Here is a 24,622-nt window from a genome sequence, read left to right on the forward strand (position 1 = left end):
CTGTCTCTTTTTTTGTTTGTTTTGTTTTGTTTTTCTTTCTGTTTCCATTCTCATGCAGAACAGAAAATATTTTGAAATCTTGAAATTATCAGGATGTTAGAAAACACTTTTCCCACCCAGCTCTGGAAGCTCCTAGTTCTAAATTATTTGAATAAAGATGTGTCTGAAAATGTTGTATTCATTGCTTTAGCATTTTAAAGAGTTTTCTTTACAAATTATATTCAAGCATAATTATCTGTATTTCTAATTGCAAAGATTTCTATATTTGTATTTTTTTCCTTGTATCTATTCACTCACAACAGAAAAGAACAGCACAGATACATACAGAAAAGCAAATAAATAGGAATTGGTTCTCTAATCTAAATGGCCCATGTAAGAGCAAGTGCTAGGAAAAATGACAGTTCAAATGTTTGATGATACACATCGATGCCCCTTGCATTATGAGAATAAATGCAGCTTACCCAAACAGAATTCATTAGAAATACAAACAATGTATTTCATTACAGATATGTTCTTATGGGAGACATACTTCAGACACCTCAGGAACTTTTAGGCTAAGCAGAAATGTATTTAAAGGATTCTGTGCATGTGTTGGAGGAATGGATTGGTGTCAGAGGTGTAAGGGGAATTCACATGCTTGCATTCTGGTGCAGACAGGGCTTGGGAGAGCAGGATCACACCTACGGTCTAAACTGTGAGGCAACAAGATATTCCATATATGAGCCTGTATCAACATTTTCAAACTTGCATGCAGATCGCATCCAATATATTCAGGTTGAGCAGGAAACTGAAATGGAAGCACTTTAGGTAGGAAAGTCTTCAGAATGCTTAGTTTTGAAAATGTACACTTCCCCTCTGCCCACTTTTTCTGCAGTGTCAAAAATATTAATGTTACTGTAATGCTTTTTATACCATAATGACTTGAAGAGGTAAGCAATCCACAATGGGGGAAATTGATACTGTAGATTGAAGATTACAATTTGTTCTCTAGGTATGTATTGTCTGTAAGGACTGAAAAAGATTCCCTCAGAGGATGCAGTTACTGTAAGAGGACAGCCACAGAATAAATAGATTAGTGAGGAAGGGAGAAACTAAATTGGTCTTGTTTTTGTGAGTATATAATTTAAGATTTCTATCATATAATCCAAGGAATGTGAAAAAAGAGACAAATTTAATTGAAAATGTAACTTATTTCTCAGATAACTAAGTATTCCACAGTTTCTCATAGAAGCAGTCTCTCAGGCAGGCAGATCCCAATGTAAGTATTACTGCACATTTGTAATCAAATATGCAAATCCTTGCAGTCAGGTTGGTTGATGGGGACTGATTTGCCCGACTACGGTATGAATATTTCTCAGCAATTCTATCCCATGTTACAAAACTGCCTTACTTCTTTTCTATTATTTGCAATAACAGTGATTATGGAAATCCCTGGCTTTATAATCATTGGGGTGCAGACAGCCGTTGGTTCCAGTTTTTATTTTTATTGGTTCGAGACAGTGAGGAGCACGGCTCAGCCCACTGATAGACAGCAATGAAAGCCAGGCTTCGGACACTTTTAGAGAGAGAAAGCACAGGTTTTGTCAAGAGAGTCATCATCTGTGAGAGACATTTTACCAAAAGCATTTTGCCAGAGGCATTCTGCTTAACAGGAGATTTGTCTAGGGAGACATTCCCTGTAAGCATTTTCCCTTGCAGGGGCTTGTCTGTAGAACTGTTCCCCTGAGGCCTTTCCCCAAGCACTATGACTTATTTGTGTCATAATTCTAATGTTTTAAAAACATATTCTTTTGTGTGTGTGTGATTTCTTTTTCTTATTATTATTATTTTATATATATATTTATGTATATAAAACAAAATAGCTATAGTCTTACACTGACTAATGTAACATATGTTACAAATAGGTTTCTCCAACTCTCTCTACAATCTAAGATCTTCAGCGATGTGCTAGCTACAAAAATGGCCACTTCAGCTTCTCACTTCTTTCATTTGGAGCAAATCTGCTTTTACCTTCTTGCACTCCAGATTGCATATATAGCCTCAGAATTGTTCTACCCTCAATGCGCACACATAGCACTTATTTCTGCTGATGGGAATCACACTTCCAGTCCAAGCAGGAAGATACCATTCTACATTTAGTTCTCTTAGGCAACAGAACAAAAACTGAATTCATGTCCTCATTTTGGGCTTCCTGTTTTTCTTGAAAATGATCTTCTGGGTGAAATGCTCTATTGTACTTTGCAGCCTCTAAAAACTCGTCTGTCACCTTTTAGTGAATATGGAACATCTTTGCTTTGTTTTTAGCATTTGACGCTTTGCAGAAAATGTGTATGTATGTGATGACAATTACTAAGTAAAGCTTGCAAGTGTAATGTGCACCTGCTAGATTTCCTTTCTGGCTGGGTTTACAGTGGCTTACTCTGCTGATTTCAACAAACTCACTCTTCACTTACACCACTGCAAATGAAGAATTAAGTAAAAGCATTCAGAATAGGAAATAGAGCATCTCCTTTAAGGCTTCTGGATCACCTGAAATATCCCCCAAGTTTTGAGGTATTTAAATGTGTGCAGTCAGAGAGATAACCTTTGTGCTCGGAATTAGGTACCTAGTAAAGGTCTTTGCCTTACTGAACTCTTAAGGGTTTTTACACCACTCCACAAAGCAGTTAGCTGTAGATAATACTCTAATTTGGGAGACAGAGTGCCTTCAAAAGTAAGGTAGTTTTCTTTTTCAATGTGCTGTACGGGAGTTATGTTTTAGACAGCTGCATCTTTTCATTGCTGCACAGTATTTACCATCCTCTTTCCCAAGATTCTCTTGCCCTATTTTCAGAAGTTTGCCTTGAAGTACTACTGATTTTCTTTGGCCTTGAATATTATGCATTATAAATATGATTTGCTTAGAAGTTTGTAATGCCTTTTTATCAGTGGTTGGTATGACTGTGCAGCTGTTCAGCAATTACATACTATGGAGCTGTGCAGAAACTTTAAGACATGAACCGTTTCCAGGGAAGTTTGGTAATTGAAAAAAAACTGACCTAAAAGTGAAACCTCAAATACTGAAAAATGGAAATAGACTTGTCTCTGCAAGTGTTATGATAGTTTTGAATGTCACTTCATTTGAAGGAATATCCATAAGGAGCACTGGGCTCAGCACCGATTTAAATCATGTTTCCCTCAGTGGTGAAAAATAATTTTAAATGTCATCTGTTTAATTGTTTGTTATGCCTAATTAAAACTGGTAATTTATTTGATTTATTTGTAGCATACTTAATATGTTGCTTTAAAAAAATAGAGAAATTTGATTTGTAATTACAAAGATTAGGGATTTCTTAAAACATCTATTTCAAACTGTTTTTATTCTGGTCAAAATTAAGGCCATTTTGGTAATGCAGAGTTCTGTCATTCTGAAAAGATGGATAATGGGCAAAGGGAGCATTATATCTTAATGACAAATTATTCTTGTTCTATAGATGGCAAGCATGATAGCAAGAGAATGCTCTTTCTTACCTTCAAAAAGATTTAGCAGCCTGTGCCCTTATTTGTTCTCACAGTGACTTAGCTGGAGCTTTTCCTGTGGTCTGGGGAGCAGACCTGCACCAGCACAAGCAAAGGTGCATTGGGCTGGGGAGGCTACAACTGAAGTGCACTTGTGCTGTTGTGAAGGCTGAGGCTGGAAAACAAAACAAATCTGAAACAACATATTCTGGAGGAAGGAGTGGGTCCTTATAAAAATTAATAAAATGTTCCAAGAGCTGTTTAGTGTAATGGTATTTACGAAAAAGAAATTGATTAGATGAGAAGGATATTTTTTACAAAGAACATCTTCAAAATGATGTGGAAAGGGCAGAAAGGTTTTTCATCTTTCTTTGCTGATGTAAAGTTGACCTTTTTAGCTGGTGGATGGAACTGATGTGTGCTTCAGAAATTATTTTTGGACAAATACATAAGCAGCATATTGCTAAAATATCTCGAGTTTTCTAGATGGTGAAGACTGTCAATCTCAGCAAGGTTCTGCTTTTCTAGTGTTTTTAGGACTAGTGGTGCTCCTCGTGCAAGAATACCATGACTCTCTGGAAACTGGCAATTAGCAGAGAGAGGTGTACACTTGCCTTATCTTACTTACTGTCTATATTATGAGATCAAAATCAGGGTATATGAAGGACACAAAAATTCCGTCATTTTGTTAGTGATACACAATTCTAGCCACTAGGGCTGCTGCAGAGTGCAGTCTCTTACTGAAGAACAGTACCTCACTTGCTGTAGTCTGTTCTTACACTCTGAGTATGTGCACATATCCATATTTTAAGAAATCATGAATTTATTACTTGGGTGAATGCAAATCCCTCTTTTTGTGCTGTTGCAGAATGTAATGCTTGCACAAAAAGTTGGAAGTTTATTTACTATGAAAATTTTCAAGTCTGCTCGCTTTTTAAGGCTCAGCAATATATTCTAATCCTCCTTTATCATTTTAATGATTTACTGAATGAAATTTAATATAGATTTTTCCCCGTGGCAAGTCTTAGAGAAAGTAACCCCAACATCAGGCTGTACAGCTGCAATTCCTAAGGTAGCAACAAATCTCTATAGGTTTAAGTTCTTGTATGTTTGCATTGACTGTGTTATATTTACTTTCCTTTGTCAGGACATAGAGAAGGACTAAAATTAGGTCAGATAATGTCTACTTCCATTTAAATTCTAAATCTAAACAAGATTTCAGGCAAATATTTGCTGGCTCTTTGGAACACTGAGAGACGTCTGAATATTATTGAGGCTGTGACATTAATCTAAGTTCTTTTTACAGTCACAGGAGACAAAAAGGTCTCCAATAGAGGTTTATCAGTCCATTTAGATGTGAATTGCCCAGTGGAGGTGTCTGTCTCTCTTCATTGACAACAGAGAATACCTAGGGCAAATACACTCAAAGCTCAGTCCCATCACCAGTAAGGTGGGATGAACAAGCCTCCTGCTCAAAGCAAGGCCAGTTGTAAGATCAGACCAGTTTGCTCAGATCTTTATCCAGCCGGGTTTTGAAAACCCCTGAGGATGGAGAGAGACTCTCTGGGTAGCCTGTTGCACTGCCTGACTGTTTTCATGGTGAAAAAGTTTCTCTTCATATCAGTCTGAATCTGCCTTATTTCAAATTTTGACTGTTGTCTTTCACCATGTCACCATGCATGGCTGTGGAGAGCCTGGACCCATCTTCTGATTCTGCAAGGCTGCTGTTCAGTTTCCCTGAAGCCATCTCTTTAGGCTGAACAAATCCAGCTCCCTCAGCCTCTCCTCACAGAGCTGAAGCTCTAGTCCCCAACTATCATGGTAGATCTCCACTGGACTTGGTCCAGTTTGTCCATATCTGTCTTGTACTGAGGGTACTCAGTGCCTCTTAATTTTGTCTCTACACTGTAAGTTCCCTGCTTAGTCAAGCAGATTTTCTGATATGTCCACTGAAGTATTTCTCTTGGACTTTTAAGATGTTGTCCTGAAAGACCTGACAGCTTCCCCCTAGTGCCTTTACTCATCAGAGCTTCTTTAAGATCACACCTAGCATTTTCCCTGAATAAGTCTGCTGATCTGAAGTTCTGGCTCTGCATTCTGCTATCTTACAGTAGATATTAAGAAGTAGAGCCCAGCACAGTTTCCAGTTATTTGTTACATTCAACATTAAACATCTTTATCTTATTTCTAGCCCTAATTTTTTTCTTTTCCTCATTTTAGCTACTAGATCCTGCCATTTTTTTGTTTATATAAGGAAATAAGTTTTCTGCCAGTGGCAGACAATAATGTATTAGACAATCAAATCACCTCTTGATCTTTAGTTGTTGAATTCATTCTTATCTCAGCTGCAAGGCACCACCATTAAGAAGCAGCTGTACTAACAGGTGACTCATGCAAGCAGGTGAAAATTATCTGGCATATAGGAAAGTTTCCTGAAGCAGATATAATTAAGTATTAGAGCAGAGAGAGTTTTTAGAGAGCTACTGGGGATGTAGTCAGTTAGGGAAAAAAAAAAAAAAAAGACAAAAAAAAAAGAAGCAAAAAAAGCTCTGGTTTGTATTTCTTTATTGTTTGAGTTAACAATAAAAGTCAAAACTCAGGGTGTAAGTAAGTTTTGACTCTGTAGAGCATCTGTTGACTAATCAAAGCAGGTATTCCAGACTTTACCTTCCAACTGTTCTTTAGATTAAATGTTTACAGTCAATAAAAAAGATAATATTTTTTTCACACTCTGATAGAGATTTCAGTATTTAACTGGCTGCTTCTTGCATTCTAAACAGAGTAAATTAACTCATTTTGAATATACATCAAGAATATATTATTAACTGGTACGCCTGAGCATGTTAATTTTTTTTTAGATTTCATTTCTGCGACAGGTATGAGCTGAAGTGAGATAAGATGTGGAAATTGATGCAGTGTGAGAAGAATCTCAAGTGCTTCTTATTTCTTGAGAATATGTAGGCGTGTATATAGAAGCTTTAAAAAAGATATGTGTGAAAAGATCACATTTCTGATCATCCGTTTGATTCTTCAACTGTTGTTTTTGGTAAAGTCCCATGTCTGTGAAAAGCTTCTTTGACCTTAATAAGCACTTGGACAGTGAAGTTACTCAATCTGGGACTTGAACTTCGAACTTTCTGAGGAGGTAACTTAGGGAACAAAAGAAATGAGCATTAGTTTTGTTTTGTAGCTTCAAAATTATGAAAGGTGAAGTTGATGCTGATTGTTAATTGTGTTCCTAGAATCTTCTTCTGTAGATCTGAGACTTTCAAAGTCTACAGTGAAATGATAGCATGGAGACTATCCAGTAATTCCCCATGCAGAGAGGTTTCTTGCTAGCACTATCTGTGGTGTATAACAGGTATGCATTGAAACTGAAACAAATGCCAGAAGAGATTTTGTTGAACAGGGTTTTTCTGTTTACTTTGTTGTTTTTATCCATAATAACGGTAGCTTGTGGTTTGAAGTGACCACTCCTAGTATGGGAAGGGGAAAATAAAAATTGCTGTGAGGAAAAAGACATTGGTATAATGTGGCTGGCACAGCCTTTGTGCAAAGACTGAAATGACTGTCCAGCAAACTATTGGTACTTGCTGAGACTTTTTGTCACTCTGTGGCTGAATCTATAGGACTTAATATAATGGTACAACCTATGCACTTAGTGTCTTGATCTCACAGTGCATCCCTTGACAGAACAGATGTGTCCCAGAAATGCTGGCTTTTTTATGCAGTCTTGGGATGCGCTGTGCTTTCGGACATAGCATAGGACAGTACTGTGGTTTGCTTTCTTTGTATGCAGTTCCTTGGGTGGACTCCTAAAGGACTGAATAGAGGGCAGCAGAGCTACCACCCCACCTGGACTGCATAAGCACAGAGAAGCTTTTATTTCTTGGAGTATCAAGAAACATGCAGAGCCTTTACCCCTGCTACAGAAGGGTGAGCCATTGCTGCCCCCCATGGCATGACAGCCATGCTCTGCCTCCTGCAAGGCTGCATGAGGAACCATGCTCTGCCCTCTGTCTCTTCCTTCCCTGCCTACGGCAGAGGTGGCCTTGAGCCTGTAAGACTGCAAACAGAAGTACAAGGGATTTTCCTTCTCCACTGTTTACAATGAAGATGCTGAAGCAAGGAAGGTGTCTTCACCTACCAGAGCTTCTGAGGGAAGGGGCAGAAGCTGATCGTCCACGTTGGTGTTTCCCAATGACTTATGTCCAGGCAGTTTGTGCCTTGTGAACCTCGTTTCTGCCCTTATTGCCCCATGTACTGTCTCAAGAGTCAAAGCTCTGAATGCAAAGACATTTGTTTCAGCAGCTAATTGCCCATCTGACACTAAAGTTCTGCTCTGCTGCTGGCTGCAGGGCACTGCAGGCTCTGGAGACTCCAGCCCTTAGGCTTGTATCCACCAGTCAGTAGGACGAGTGAACTGGCCTCTGAAGGTGCCCTTTGCTTTGACACTGTAGATGATAGAGGGACTCAGGGGCTATTGGCCAGCAGCACAGACACTGATTGTAGTTCTGTTTTATGTATTCTATACAGCACTCTCTGTATGTAAAGAGGTATATTTGAAACCATTAGTTTTGTCAGAGTCTGGCTGTTGTGACATCTGTGTATGTAAAGGCTTTATTTTTTTTTATCTCTCTCGAGAAAAATATTCTTAATTGCTTGCTCAGCCAAATTAAGTGAGTGGAGAGGATATATATTATAGAATGTACAGGGAAAAATTCTCAGAAATAACAGGTAAGACTGATTGATGTACAAATGTATAGAAAATAACCTTTCAATTGCATGGGGAATTTTGTCTGGCAAAATTTTCTCTTATCCTAATAGGGAGTGAAATTGCATTTCTTTAGAAATCTGGCACAGAAAAGATTTACAGATCATTTTGGAAACTTCTACATAATACTCTTGGACCCCTTAATTGTTCTCATAAATCTGGAGAGTTATATTTGGACTACCTAGCCCAGATAAAATAAGTAAGACCTCACACAACCCTCTTATGTGCCTGAAGTGGTACTCAGACATCACAGTCTGTGATCTGTAAAGATGTTCTTGGATCTGTGAAACTTCTGGTGTCTAATTTTGGCCAGTAAAGTTCTCTTAGCACTTATAGTTCAGCGGTTGCATTTACCCACAAGGGCTGCCACATTAAGAGTTAGCTTATTGCCTAAATGTTTGGCAAATAATATTTCATTCAGCGTTAAACATGTACATCAAGAAGTGAAGACCAGATCCTGGGACCTGGTCAAATGCTCTCAGCTCAAATGCATTGTACAACTGTGCAGACATGTCTACTGTGTGTCTTTGTTCTCTGCCTTTATTGAGCTCAGCTGCACAGCATCTTGCTGCCATGGAAGAAGGAGTGCATCCTCCCCCCATCTCAGTCTTCACAAGGTCTCAGTGTTAAGGCTCTGTGGGAGAGGTGGTTTAGGCTGTGTACAAGCTGATGGTGACATAAGAGCTGTGCTTCATGTTTTGGCTTCTTCTATAACCCTTTCTGCATTGGTTTCTAAACTAGGGTAAAGGGACTTGAGCGGGTTCATGAGACCTACACAGAAGGAAGTCTCCTAGTGGATAATGAAGGTGCAAATGGATAAATGTGGGCACTACAGCAACTAACTTTTCTTAAATAAATAAAGCAGCTGGAAATCATAACATTGCCCTCTTCTCCAGACATCCTTTTAAAAGAGAAATGTGGAGCTCTCTTAGGTGTGGAGGTGGCTGTGGGCTATATCAACTGCAGTCTCAGTTATACCTACACCCAAAGAAATGGGTTTTTGGTCACATCTCTCACTTGGTATTTCCTACTGACTAGCTCATGAAGTATATGAATCCCATTCCAAGGTGCTCAACTCCACCATATGCTGCATAGGCAGCCCATGTGCCAGACACAGCCTGCAAATTCTCTTCCAATAAACCTGGGCACTTTGCTGTCTTTACGATTAAAAAGATCTACAAACTGTGAAAGAGAAGACAGACTCAAGAGATCAAAACCAAATGCTTCAAAGCTGTGTGGGTTGTTTTTTTATTTATTTTTTATTTTTAAAGAAATCTAGATGACATTGATATTTCATGGATAAATATGTTGATTTCTTTCAGTTTGCAGTTTTGGACCTAATCTTCCAGTGTCTGGAAATGGATAGGTGACACTGATATGCAGAAATATATTTATGAACCAATTTCAATAAGTAGATGGAAATGGAATTGTATCAGGTTCAGCACAGGCTGGCATTCCCACACCACTTGTCATCAGGAGCATCCACTCAGGCTTTTCATGTCTCCAATGTTTATTCAATGCTCTTGACACTTTTAAATCTAGTTTAGTGTAATTTTGCTTTTGATGGGGTCTTTTAACATATGCAGCAACAGACTGAGGGAGGACAATTTCAAAATAAAAGATGTTCACTCATCAAAAGCTGCTATGGTATTCAGAAGCAGTAAAAGGTACTCTAGTTCCTGATACAAATCATTTGTGCACAGTATACAAAAGGAGATTTCCAAAGACTACTGATCAGTACAGCATGGAGTGGCTGCAAACTGAAACAGTCTGGTAAATGTGGGGTTCTGCTAGGCATCTGTAATAAAAGTAGATTCTTAGAAATGAGTGTTTTGTATCTGTCAAAGGAAAAGTCTTAACCTGTCTCAGTCTATAAATGTTCCCAATATTTGGTCAGAACAGGACCAATTGGCTTCTTGTTCTGCCTGGATGAAGACACTGAATTGTTGTGCATTGATGTGGTGCTTTCACATCCCTCTTTCAGACAAAAGCAAGTATTTGTCTGGAGCTCCGGGGCCAAGGTTCCCTTCCCTGTCCACTGAAGTGCTACGTGGCTATGCTGATAACCACAGGCACAAACCCAGACAGAGGAGCCACTTCTCGGAGCAGCAGAAAGAAGTTGTCAGTGAGCTCTGCCTCTGACTACTGATATCCTTAGAGAAGCATGGTCACCAGGGTTGCTGAAATGGTGGGAAAAAATGAGTGGTGGAGCTTTTCCAGCTTATTGTAAGCTCCTCACCTCTCTTCATTCAGCATCCTGCCGAGCTGCTGAAGTATGTTGTTCATGGTGGGACCAGACTTATAGGGTCAAGCTAACTGAGGGGAACTTTTAAGAACCTTCAAAAGGGCTTATATATCATCTGTATTTGTACTTAGAAAGATTGGAGAGTCACTGTTAGGAAGGAAATCCCCATCACACTAACCAGAAAGGCTAAGGCTAACACTCAAACAAGGCTGTATGGTGGTGATAACAGCAAACTGATTTATACTTAAATTGGAATGAATAAAAATAGGAAAAAGGAGAATTTGCAGAAATGATGTGAAATGCTCATCCAATATAAGTTATTTTCCTGCACCAAGTATTGCTTTTGCTGACTTTGTGGATGTGTTTCCAACATAGTCAGAGAGCAAAATTGCATATTATGAGGAATGAAGCCTCACTCAGTAGACTAGACTGAAGATCAACCCTGTCCAGCCTTGCTTCAGAGGAAAGGAGTTCTCCTTTGCCCTTTCTGCTGGTCCAAGTGAAAACACCGAATATCTTTGAACCATCAGCTGCCAAGAGGGAGAAGCAGAAGTGCAGCTGAGAAAGCCCAAATTAGCTCCTTAGAAACTAATCATTGTCTACTTTTCCTTCTCATCTCAGTCACGTTGTGGTTGAAAAGGGAGGAGGGAGTGAGAAGAGGTAGGGAAAACCAGGAATGAAGGCAAAGGGCTGTCTGGAAAAAGAAGTTCATACAGAGAAAAAAAAAAATGTCAGGAAAAATTCTCTCTATATATCTACACCTATATACATAAGGATAGATAGATAAAAAATTCTGTTTTAATTCCTGACTCTCAGTGCAATCCTTTTGGAGATTTTACTACTGACTGCTGGCAGAGTCAAAATAAATGATGAACAAGTTTGAACTTGTGCCTCTAACATGCCAGAGCATGGCATAAAAAACCCCTTTTGTTGTGCGGTTTGTTTGTTTGTGAGTGCTCAGCATGATTTGTAATGTTTTACCTTTCCTACATGAATGTCAATGTTTATTAAATACAGGTATTTTTGAAAGCCAATTGTTTTGCTTTCTGTTTTCTACCATCTATTATTATGGGTATTTCAAGGAGTCTATCTAAAGTGCCTTTTTATAAGTGTATGTATTTCTTTATTTATTTTTAATATATATAAGCTTAGCCTTCATTTGTCAGCATTTCTTGGTCTTACTACCCAGTTAGAAAGGCTCTGGGCACAGTTTGTGCTTTTCAGACTTTTTATCTGTGGAGCACTCTTCAAAGCACCATGCTGCTGTATGAAGACCTGCTCACTTCACCTCATTTCTTCATTGCCAGTGTGCCAGGCTGGTATAGTTTAAATATTTAGGCTTCCACAACTTTCCAAAATTCTGTAGGATCTGTTGTAGACAGTCTTCAGACCAGTAGCAGCATTGTCCTATGTTGTGTATACACGATTGTGCACTCACTGGGGTTGCCTGGATTTTGATCTCTTTGCTTGCCCTGATGCTTTTCATGAGATAATCCATGGATCAATGTAGTGATAAACCTCAGTGTTTAAGTCAGAGATCAGAATGGAAATCTAGTAATGATGGAACAGAAGAGATATTGTCATGTGGTTTTCAGAAGACATGGGAAGGAGGATGCTTTTTGTCCTAGGTCACTCTATTATTTTTATATGTATATCTTGAAGGGAAAGAAAGGCTTGGATATTGATCCTGCAGGCCTAAGAGGTTAGTGCATAGATAACTCCCAAACTTTTGATTGGTAATGTTTTCCCCCTTTTTTTTTTCAACATTTCTAACAGTAGCAACTAGACTTAGTGAGTGACTCACTGTGGCCATACAGGAAACATTTAATCCTTTGGAAATGACTTGAGACTGACTGATGTTTTCTTCTTGTAAATTTGAGGTTAAAAACAGAATGGAAAAAAGTTCAGCTTCTGAGGCTGATTAGTTAAAGAAAAGAAGAAAAATCATTTGAAAGCCAACAAAAAAAGACACCTTTAATTTATCTTCTTTCAAGTCTATAATATATGGATTTCAAATGATGTTTTATAATCCTATATGAACAGGCTATTCTGCAGAAGGAATCCCAAGCTATGGTGAATCATAGGGATTCCCTTAATGTACTCTGATATGAGGTATCCAAGGCATTAGTGCAGGCCAGACAGATTACAGGGAATCTGGGCTTTCTGGTGCAATAACTGAAGTGTAGGCAGCATACACTAAAATATGTGAAAGCACTCACTAAAGCAATGGGCACATGTGTTTGAGCAGCTGACTGCTGTCTATGTACCTTTACATTCTTCACAATTGTGGAGAGAGCTGTGATCAATATGAAACTTTCTTTCCCTCCTCCTGATGTTTTTCAGGTACTCATGGCATTACACTGGCAGCATGGGTAGCAGAAGGATAACACTACTGCTCAGCCAGTGGTGTAAGGGGAACTGGGCTTACAGCATTGTAAAAAGTGAATGCAGAGAGCAGAGTTGTCCATTAAACAGAACACCTAGCTTGCACCCTGCTGAGAGCACCTTCTTCTTCCTTAGTGATGATTTCTCTAATCAGGAAAAGCTCCCCTGGATAACTGCATGTCCTCATGGGTGAGTCTCTGAAGCTGGCTGCTGTGCTCTCTGTCGTTCTAATTAGTAAATGAATGTAAAGAAAAACTGGATTTGGACAGAGGAATACCTTGTGGCAACAAGGTAATTTTATTACTACTGAATAATAATAAAAAAAAATGGCTTCATTAGTTCAGACTAAAAGTAATACATATCTTTATATATTTTCTCAAACTCATCAGAAAAGTTCATAGTTGCAGACAGCACTGGCATAACAGGCCCTAAGGAGGAAAGTGGGGTTAAAAAAGCTTTGAAATGTCAGACTTCACATTGTACTCAGCAGAGATCGACACAAATTTAACATATTGATAAACATAATTAAGTGCAGTTTTCCCCAACAAGTAGAAAAGGAGTTTTAATAGTTTAAGAAGTCCCTAAAGCATCCTTGGTTTCTCATTTGATCTGATGATTGGAGAACATAAGAAACTGTAAAGGAAATGCTAACAGCCATTCCCAAGCTTAAGGTCCCCACCCTCCCCACCTTGTGATTTGATCTCAGTATGAATATTACTCATTTGATCTACTATTTCTTCAGTTTATTATTCAGTGCTTGGACCTCAGCTGGGTTTAAAGTATTTGGAAAGAGGCTGCCTACAGATGGTGAATAATTTTAATGTGCAACTGCTTATTGTAGCTGGGTTTTTAGAGAGGCAAAACTCAGGATTTAAAAGGATGTGGAAATACCAGAATAGAGATCCCTTACTGAGAAAATGCCATTGTTAAACATTTATCAATAGACTGTCTTACACAGAACATTGATGACAGTTCAAGCTGTCCTTAGATGGATTCTTGTCCTCCTGGAGTTACACAGCAACGCACAGCACGACAAGATGTGCTTCAGCTATAAAAACGTTTGTAATGCATAAATATCCTTTTAATGTTTTTGCCCTAAAGTGCATCACAGAGCACAAAAACACATACTTTCTAGAGTGGTAAATTTGTTTTGTAGATGCTGCATCTATTATGGGTTTTGAGCTTGAAATATCACTTTATTTATTTATTTATTTATTTATTTATTTATTTATTTATTTATTGTAGTATCCCTTGTGTGTAATTAAAAGTAATGATTTCTAATGAGTCCCTGACCTACTTCAACACACTGGACCCAAACTACTACTCAAATTTGAACAGTTAATATTATACACATTCTTTCTTTGTTGTGTCCTGTTCTATGAGGGAAGCGCAGAGGTCACAAACTAAAACGCTCTTGTTGTAAGTCATCTGGTTAGACTTTATGAAACATATATTCTGCTTGATGGGGATAAAATGGACTGTTATGGAGCTTTAATATTTCCTCATCCCATAACCCAATACTATACAATTATGTGTTTTAGTTAGAACAAATTCTCTATAGTAATTCAGTTTGTTTGGAATACCATATTTGCTGGTCAGTTTGACCACCAGAGGTAACCTCAGAAAAAATCTGCCTTCATAATGTTTCACATACCAGGCCAACATGTGATGGTTTCAGAAATAATTTTGTTGACCACAAACCATGCTGCACTGATTTGTACCTATATTCTTTCCTCAATAAAACCTCCTTGCAGTTCATTGAAGGTATATTCTGCTCAGGAATATGTCCTCAGAAGGTAACTGGTAGCAACAGAAGTAAAGTAAAGCCAGTGAAAGTGTAAAATGAAGTAAAAAGTAAAATAATTTACCCATTTCAACTCAGAAACACTTAGGTGTGATGGATCACTTATTACCCTATATCTGGGGACAAAACAGCAATAGTTAGTTGGATTTAATCACAAAGACCATATCTTTGCACAAAACTATAAAAACAGAAATTAAAATAAATAAATAAATAATTGAAACTGCCTTATCATTAGCTCCTCATCTTTGAGTGTGTGAATTGAAAGCACCCTTGAAAGGAACCACTGTGATATTTAATGCAAACAGAATGACTTGGAGTAAATTAAATGTTTTTTTTTTAAAAAAAAATCTACGTTCTAAGTGAAATCTGCTAATGGCACCTTTCAGTTTATACTTTTGTTCTTTCCCATTCCAAAGCTCTTAAATTCTACTAAATTCTATCTCCTTCTTCTTTCTTTTTTTTTTTGGGGGGGGGTCTAAATGTATTTTAAATTGTAGCCATCTAGGTGAAAAGCGTAAGCATTTTTTGTTGCTTTTGCTCTAGCAGATTAGAACATATATTTTGGGGTAAAACTATCATAGTTCCTGAACAAGATACCTTACTGGACATGTGATGGATATTGTGGTTAACAGATGTCTCTCAAATGGTATCAGTCCTTAACATAAAGAGAGAACATCAAGTATATGTTTCTAAATAAATATAGTTTATAAATACATAGTTTAACTATAAATTAATATACATATACATCTACTGGGAAAATAACTTGTGACAGATTGCTCCTCCTCATGGTAAAATCCATGGAAAAAGGCTGAATCAGAAAACTTCATATGTTGAAACTTTTTCTCAGCATCAGCTCTAGCAGGAGTGGTTTGTAGACAGTGAAGCTTGCAAGACATCACCCTCCTGTGAGCACTGAAAGGGGCATCTCATGTCACCGAAGGCATTAATAGGTGTCAAAGTATTTGCTAGTGTTGGTTTGTTCTCAGAATGAAGGAAACTGTCTCTAGTGATGGCATGGGTGACCTATTCATTTTTTTTTGTCATAGATGGAGACATGAAAACATTACAGAAGGAAATTGATAATTAGCTGTGCTAATCATCATGTGGAGCAAAAATGAGTGGGGTAGTGAGATTCAGCGGAAGACATGTAGCTGTATACAGTATTGTTCTAAATTGTATATATAATGGTTGAATTAATCTCCTAGGCTTCCTTTATATCAATGGAGGAAAATGGGCAGTTTAAGCGTGCATTTTATATCCTCCTACAGTTAGTAAGAAAACAGAACATTTTTAATCTTGTTGGTATAGTGCAAGATGTTATTAAGCCTCATCAAACTCTTTTGAATCTTGAATGTCTACCCTGAGTGAGTTTAGCATTACTGTACTGAAGGCTGACACGTTTTTCTGAAGTAAAAGCAGGCTAAGATGATTCTCTGCCTGATGGCAATTTACAAATGTGACTAATAGCTGAAAGGTAGTGACCTCAGCTCTCATCCAGCAACTGTTCAATATCTAAGCCCCGAGGATTCCTTTCACTGCTGTGAATTTTTTGTACTCACAAAGAACTCTCTCTTGCTGTACAGAAGAGGGAATAAAAATCTTGAAAAGATGAGGCCATTAATGATTAATGATAGATATTTAAAATTCAGAAAAATCACCAAGATAGAAATATGTTTCCACAGTCAAATTTTATTTCAAGCACTTTTACTTCTTTGCAAGATTTATTAGTTGGTGGTAAAATGCCAGTTGATATTGAACAATCACTAATATAAAATTTATTGACTTCAATTTGTTAGCTACAATTATTTCTATTTTTAATGTGCTATTGCTAATAGTTCTCAAAAAAAAAAAAAAGAAAAAAAAAAAGAAACAGATGACTGCTCAGTGATGAGAGAATGGAAAAGGGAAATAAAATGCTCATTGATATGTTAAAGTTAGTAGTGGTAGGACTGAGTGGGTAGTGAAACTGAAGATGAGAGTGATTTAAGCCCATTACGCTGCGTGACTGTATAGCATGGTTACTGCTGTGAGTGTAACTCATAATCAGTAATGTTCAAAATTACTGGTGATTCCTATCTCAGGTCTTTTTTTCATATCATCTTATCTCATTTCACTATCTGCTACTCTACTCTCAAATCATGCTTTCAGCTGAAAGGCTGTATAAAGGAAGATGGCATTTGAAGTGACCAGCTGATACTTTACATTGACAAATGTAGCATGCAAATGGGTTTGAGAGCTCAATAAAAAGATTCCTCTGAACTTCTGTACAAAACTTGGACAGAATATCATAGATGAGAAGGCATACTAAGAGCTGCCTTCTGTGATTTACTGCTTTCTTTACTGGAAAGGCAAACCTAGGTCACTTAGTTTTCTCTACTGTTCCTAGTACAACACCTTTATTTAGATCCCCGCATTGGACCCAGCAGATAGATCCGGAGTAATTCTCCCCTATAAGTAGTCCTGAAAATGGGAGTGGTAGATGTCTTTTATTTTCAGTATATGGGAAACTGGAAGTGGTTCACCATTTGGCTGAAATAAATGAAACATAATGTTAGCTGCTTTGGCTCTTCTGAAGTTGCCTGCACCTGCTCCACCAGGGAATAGAAGTCTGTTCTGTAGTAATGCTTGGTAGATATCTCATATAGATTTGTTCCCTCTTTGAAATGCTGCCACAATCACAGTTTTTGGAGAGTTAGTTCTGAATGTAACTGCTCCATCTTCTTTGATCTTCTGGGAAAAGGAGAACTTTAGAGACAGATTTAAAATCAGCTTGGAGATATGTACAGAAAAATCCAGGGAAAACCAGAGACTGTACTTGACTGATGTCAAGTTTTGGTTTGAATCTGTCTTGAAGGCTTAGCCTATCTACTTGTTTACAAGCAATTGTTTTATTGTTTAGTTATCTTCCCCTCCCTCCTCTACCCCCATTTTAAAACAAGCAAACAAAGAAACAATCAAAAAACCATACAGAATTATTTTATTATTTTTATTATTTTTTTCATTTTTTTCCCTCAAATAAAAGATGTGCTCTTGACAATACTATACAGCACTTAAATACAAATAAAATGTTAAGTGTATTGTATTTAATTTTGAAAATTTAGACTGAGAAATCTAGAATGAGAAATATAGGAGCAAAAGACCCTTTACAGGTCTCTTTCAAAATGCATATTTACATCTCAAGGGGCCAATAGAATTTCAAGCATAAATACTTCGTGTATGTAGGGGGTTTTAAAAACACATATTACTGAATTGATAGAGCATAATTGTTCTCTTGCTTAGGCAGCATTATGCTCTGTCTCATAAAACGTACTTGGGGACATGTAAAATGGTTTATTAAACTTACAGTCCATAACTAGGGTTGTTACATTTTAATGTATATATTTTTTGTTCATGGATTATCGAACCACTAAATACCAACAATTTGTCTTTGTGCTGAACAACGTCTGTGAACATTGTTCTGAGTCTTTTCAAATAACTGTGTTACACTTGAACATGTCACAAGTCCTCGACTTTTAAAACTATTTTTCAGTGCTCTCCTATATGTGAATGTGGTGCATTTAAAAGCAGGCAAGGAAGGAAGTGTCTGTTTACTTTTGCATAAAATGCTTTTGTGGAGAGAAATCCATGAGGTATTTCTTAGTGGGGGATCTGCAGATCTGGGGAAAAAAATACTTGAATATAAAGTGCTGTCTATAATCATGAAGGATGTATGTAAAAATATGGAGTCATACAAAATAAGGAGACTAGCTAAATATTCCATTGCATGAATTTTTTTATTTTTTTTTTTCTTGAAATTTAGCCATAACTTGCTGTTTAGACAATGTTTCTCCCTGTTTTTACATGGCACATGTTTCTTGCATGTTGGTAATAAGTTAGCAGCAGTAAATCTGTGGCTGCTTAAGGTGGGCCCACTTTCAGGGCCCATTTCAGGGGTATTTGGTTTGGACCGTATTTACCTTCCCTTCTGTTCCACTGTTTTTAGAAATAACTCTAGGGAAGAAGCTGAATGACAGGGAGCTGAAAAGTAGTAAAGTAGTTTCTCTTCTTTGCCTTTTCTATGTCCTCAAATCAGTCTCTGATCATCTCATCATCTCTATTGATCTGAAATATCTCATTGCTAAGTTGTACCAACAGCTTTCATACACACGTCTAGGATTTGTTATTAATCTAATGCCAAGGAACAGGAACTGAGAAAGTTAATGGATATATAATGCTGTGATCTTGACTTCAAGATTTTCAGTGACAAAATATCTGTCTAAAAGAGCTTTTACTGGTGTTGATTTTATGAATGTTATCGCTGAAATAACTTTCAGCAATGTAACAACCTCAGCATTTTTGTGAAATGGCACACTGAGGTGCAAAATGCCACACTATCATTGTCTTTTTTTTTTTTTTCCTTTTTCCATCTGGAAAAAGACAACTGTTTTAAAAAGTAGTAAAGTAAATTTTGAAAAGGAAAGATATAGGCTCTAAATGCACATAATTGTATTGTTACAGGTCAGAATCTCTCCTCTGTAAAGAGATAAAGATGTTTCAAATCTTTTCTGAAAGAAAGGGAATTTATACAAGACAAGAATTGTAAGAAGATTTTATCTTTTATTTTTACTTGGTGTGTCTTTGCTGTGTTAGGAATACTCATTTCATGAAATATAACCTTTAACTTATTTTTTTTTCTGTGATCCTCCCTCTCCTTTATCCTGTTCTCTCTGGTTTTTATTATTCCAGTATTTCAAATTATTTATTCTGAGGCTTGTCCATGAGTAGAAAATTTCCTAAAGAAGAGTATAGCCAAGATACATAAGAGTTTATTTCTTTGTGTTTCTGACTGAGAAATTATTTTGCCATCCCTTAGGCTATAAACTGTTTTATTAGGCTGTAAGAGCCCATGTTGTCTTTAAAGGCAGGGTTAGTGACCAGACTCTGAATAGCATACATATGCCTTAAATCCATTTTTTTATTATTATTATTATTTTTTTTAATTTGTTTTAATGTGGAAACAGTTTATAGGATGTAAAGGTTCCACTGAAACCTTCTGCTTCAGCATTTAATGTGACATTGGGCATTTACCAGATCACCTGTTATTTGGAAATGCTAAATTTGGTTCTCAAAAGAATCACTTTAAGAACTCTTGAAATTGATTCCTTGAAGAATATTTTATATTTTGTAGAATGTGAATTAAGCACCTGCTATTAACAGATTATAAATTCAACAAGATATTTGAGGTATCTTTCATTTCAGGACAGTATTTCATCACTTTTATCACTGTAAATAAGAAAAACTTTCCCATTTTAAATTAATGTAAATGTTAATTATACTTTCTTGCACCAAAATACTCTTCAGCATACTTTAATATTGCCTATGCACAACTTCTCCTGGATCTTGCCAAACCACTTATTTAAGATAAGAATTAAGATAAGAAAGTCACCCCAGATTATTTTAAATGAAAATACTAACTTATTTTTAGAGTCTATTTCAGCTAGTTAGTGGCTATTATTTGTTTCCACCAAGAAGGCTGAGGTGGAGGGCTACAAATCTTTCTTGCAACCTTTTGGCTTCTTTGTATGTAGAGAAGCCAAAGAACTCTTTTTTAATTATTTTATTTTTATTTTTTTCCATGAGATAACTTTTGGTATTAACTGTATAGTTTCCATATTGTTGAATCATGCACAATATTTAAACTGGGAAATGAAAAATCAGTGGGAGAGAAAGACTGAAAAGTAGAAGGGAAATGAAAAAACACATACAGGTATATATGTATAGAAAACAAAGAAATGGAAATAATACACATATTACTCATCAAATTTAATTGTAGCATTTTTAAGAATCACAGTCTTCAAAGCTGAGACCTTCTTACCATCTGTAATAATAGTAAGTATTCCTCCTTTATAGAAATCTATTCCTATCACAGCCAGGATCACAAAAGCAGTTGTTACACTTATATGTCAACAATTGTGACATCTGGAGAAAACTAGAATGCATTATTTCTTGGTGAGAGTGTTATATGATAAGACTTGACTGACATTTTACAAAATTTTAGATGTGTTCTGATCAGTTTATTTAATTAAAACAAGATATTCAGTTCTGCACAGTGAATGTAGATAATCTATTTTAAGCCTTTCAAACACACAAGTATAGAGCAAAGTGATATTAGTCTGGTTTGAATTACTTGTCATTTTATTTTCAGATACCTCAAATCAGCTATGCATCTACAGCTCCAGAACTGAGCGATAACACCAGGTATGACTTCTTCTCTCGAGTGGTCCCACCTGACTCCTACCAAGCGCAGGCCATGGTTGACATTGTTACGGCTCTTGGGTGGAACTACGTTTCAACACTGGCTTCTGAAGGAAACTATGGAGAGAGCGGTGTAGAGGCATTCACACAGATTTCCAGGGAAATCGGTAAGTGTGTGTTTGTCAGGTTTTGTATTAATAGCTGGCAAGTATCAAATTGTTGCTGAGCATTGCCAAGGTCTATGCAAAATGATCAGAATGCCTGGAGGCAGGTGACGTGGACTCAAGTGGAGGGGTTTGATTTTGGTGATTTTGCTGCTTGTGGGTCTGCCAATTTGACAGTTCTGGCACTAATTTAAGAAAAGTTCAAGTGCCTCATGCCCCTTTTGGAAAAGGGAACCTCCTTGACAGACTTGGTAAATATGTTAAGTCTCAGTGTGGTCACGTAAGGTTGAGATTTATAAAAAGAAGCTGTTACTGGGGCAAAAAACAACCACCAAATATCCAGATCTGAGGAAATGTGATTGTTAGATTAGGAAAATCATAATCCAATAATACCTTATTTTCCTTGTTCCAGAATGTATAAATCCAGAGTTTTTACTTTTGATGAATTTGAACAACAAATCTATGAAGTACAAACACATATTCTCATTGTTTTTCCTTCAGGATGAAATGTGCTATATAAATATAGGCATTATTCTGAGAATTATTTTTAAGTTCCTTTTTTTTTTTTTTTTTTTTTTTTTTTTTTTTTTTTCACACTACAATAGTTATTTCTGGCCTGAAAAATCAGTTATTTCTCATGAGCAGTAGGTTTTGGACACCAAGGAATAAAGATGATGAGTAGCAGATGGTTTGAAAGAGCAAGAAACTGGCCTTTCACTGACTAAAACATTTAATTACAAAATAATATCCTTTCTGAAAAATAAATAAATAAATAAATAAATAAAAATACAAGCAGCCTTCCTGTCCTTCCTGAGAAAGCCTGCATTAATTTACTGTTTTTGATTTCTGGGGCATGTACATACGAACTCTCTTTCTTTCAAGTCAATATGGGTGAGAAAATATCTTCCATTTCAGTCATAGGGATAACATCTCAATTGTATGGAAAGGTGCATGTGCATCTCAGGTACTTACGCTTGAACCATAAAATTTACTGATTACTCACAGCAACTTGGCAGTAAGACAAAAATGTAGCAATTCGTGCCACTTAGGGAACTTGTGTGTATGACATGCTGAATAAGTTAACAAATAAGTATCTTCTAAGCAGTGCTGTCATGGGTGAGCCTAGGCAAACTACACTGCAATGGTTTGATTTGGAGTTGGTAAAGGAATGGATAATTCTTCCAAAATTTGTATCTAATATACAAGGTTTATCTGTTATTTCAACTACTGCAGTGATTAGATTGATTGATTGAATTGAAATTCAAGAATTGAATTTTCAAGAATTGAAATTCAAGAGTTCATTGGCTGAAAATGACTTTTTCTTGAAAACATCTGCAGCCTATCTAATTCTGCTGATTTCTGAAAATAGACAAAATAAAGTGCTCAGGACTATTCTGCTGTTTCTTGTTTCCACAGGTCTGAGAGTGTTTCAGATTTATTCAATGACAACTGTGACTTCACTATAATCACAATGACTTGAGACGTATTTAGAAAACTGAACTCAGAGAGTAATTATCAATGGTTTCTGTTAAAAAGGAAAAATGTGCTCTGCTTTTTTTGGCAGGGGTTTGTGCTGGATCAGGTACCAGCCAATGTTTTCATGTTAAGTCCAGATGGACTTGGAATGAAGGATATGCTCGTGAAATCTGGAGGTGACTTCAAACTCAGAAGGACTGGCTAGAGAATGCTATCTCAAAAAATGATCTCAGTGTGATAGGAAATTATAACCTGCTTATATTTCTTGTGTCATACTGTAAACCAGAGTACCATCTTTAAAGTAATTTGAGTAATTCTCTAATTTGCCTGACAGTTGTGAAACCTTAATTTGACCTGTTACGGATTTTGGCCCTCCCTTCACAAAGGGTGAGAATGTCTACAAGTGAGAAGGAAGTCACAAATCTTGAAAATGTGGTCTGTGCAAGACCACAACTGAGCAAGGTAGTTCGTAAGCCTGAAGAAGTGTTGATTAAGAAGGGAAGATGATGAAAGTAATGTTTTCAAACAGACAAATGGCTTTTACAGGAAGGTAGAGGACCACACATTCATCCAAAGTCAGTGTATCTGACCAGAAATAATAGAATTACTCTACAGTATGGTTCAGTGTAGATTTGAAGAAAACATCAATGTTTCAATGTTTAAGATATTGAAGCATTAGACCAGATGGCCTGGGGATGTTTTGGAGCCACCACTGCTGAGAATCTGAGAGAATGCATTAGATGAACATCTGCCCCAAGATTATGTAAGTGTACTTAGCTCTTCCTTGGGGCTGGGAGGTGGATTGGATAATATTTTAATGCCCCTTCCAGTCTAATTCTATTATTCACTGTCCTCATACTTTTCACCTGAATCATAGGGTTGGAAACTCTTTTCAAACAGCCTCTAATGATGAGGCCTGAGATAATAAAGTCTTGGTAGGTTTATAAAAATTGTCACATAGTATGAGACTGTACACAAAACAGGAAAACATGTTAATAAAAAGTGTGTGAGGAGTACCTAATGAGGACATTGCTCCCCTTGTGCTGCTGGCATAAAAATGCATAGGACAGCTCCTTTCTAAATCCATTACATACTTTTTAAGATAAGTGACCAACAACTGGAAGCAAAATGAATGTGAAGATAAGCATAATAGAAAGCAATAAATTTGAGGAAGGGAAGTGAAATAAATTGATAGATTCATTTCTGAAAAAAAAAAAGAATAGTACCTTAGAGCGCAGTTTTGAAACTATGGTTATGATAGCATGCGTTTCTTTCTTTTATGGCTAAGGTTTTTAAATATTTTTAAAACAGAAGATAATTTCATGTGCTTTAATTGTAAGTACTTATTTGTCATGATCTCTCTTTACCTCTAACATCCAGTTTGGTTGGTCCTTTGTTCAACTCCTATTTCTTGATCAGTAACAGAAGCAAAATGGAACAGGCTCACAAATGATATGTGGAATACTGAAAAGGTCAAAGTGGTGCCACTGTGACATGTCACAGAATATATTACATATCAAAATTTACTCTCATTTTAATGACAAAGATTCTGTTTGGGACAAAGGATAGCTGGAAATTAAATACATTACATGACAAAGATTGTAAAAATAATAGGGAATGATACTTATTCCAACTTGCTGTTCCATGTATTATTATTTGAATACAGTGATTAAATTTATAATATTTTTTACTCCCACAAGAAAATTAATCAATGATATTACTATAATCATTTTGGCATAATGATCAAATCATTTTGGTACATTGGCCAAAGGAGTGAATTAATACCAAATGCATAAGAGTTTAAGCATTAAACTGAGAAAAACTAACTCTCTGGGAGAAGCTAAACAGAGGAGAAGAAGGAATCACATTTTACCAAGTCCTCAATAAACTGTCATGATGAATACTGTTCCTGTATTTACATTGCTGTAAATGATGTTTGGCAAAATAGATATTGTTAAATCTCTAATCAGACTTTCTTTTAATGGTTCCCCCTGCCATTCCATTCATACCAAATGAATTCATGCCATAAATTCATACCAAAT

General features: G+C 36.7%; 1 protein-coding gene across 5 annotated transcripts in view; it reads left to right on the forward strand.

Annotated features, from left to right (window-relative positions):
- GRM8 (glutamate metabotropic receptor 8) overlaps positions 1-24,622 on the forward strand; it is a 345,739-nt gene that overhangs the window by 44,377 nt on the left and 276,740 nt on the right. For all 5 annotated transcript variants that reach the window (XM_032192752.1, XM_032192777.1, XM_032192743.1 and 2 more), the window contains one exon: positions 20,891-21,107. In XM_032192752.1, coding sequence (XP_032048643.1) covers positions 20,891-21,107 — 217 coding nt within the window. The remainder of the gene's footprint in view (positions 1-20,890; positions 21,108-24,622) is intronic.

This window comes from Aythya fuligula, chromosome 1 (assembly GCF_009819795.1).
Source record: "Aythya fuligula isolate bAytFul2 chromosome 1, bAytFul2.pri, whole genome shotgun sequence".
Classification (NCBI taxonomy): Eukaryota; Metazoa; Chordata; class Aves; order Anseriformes; family Anatidae; genus Aythya; species Aythya fuligula.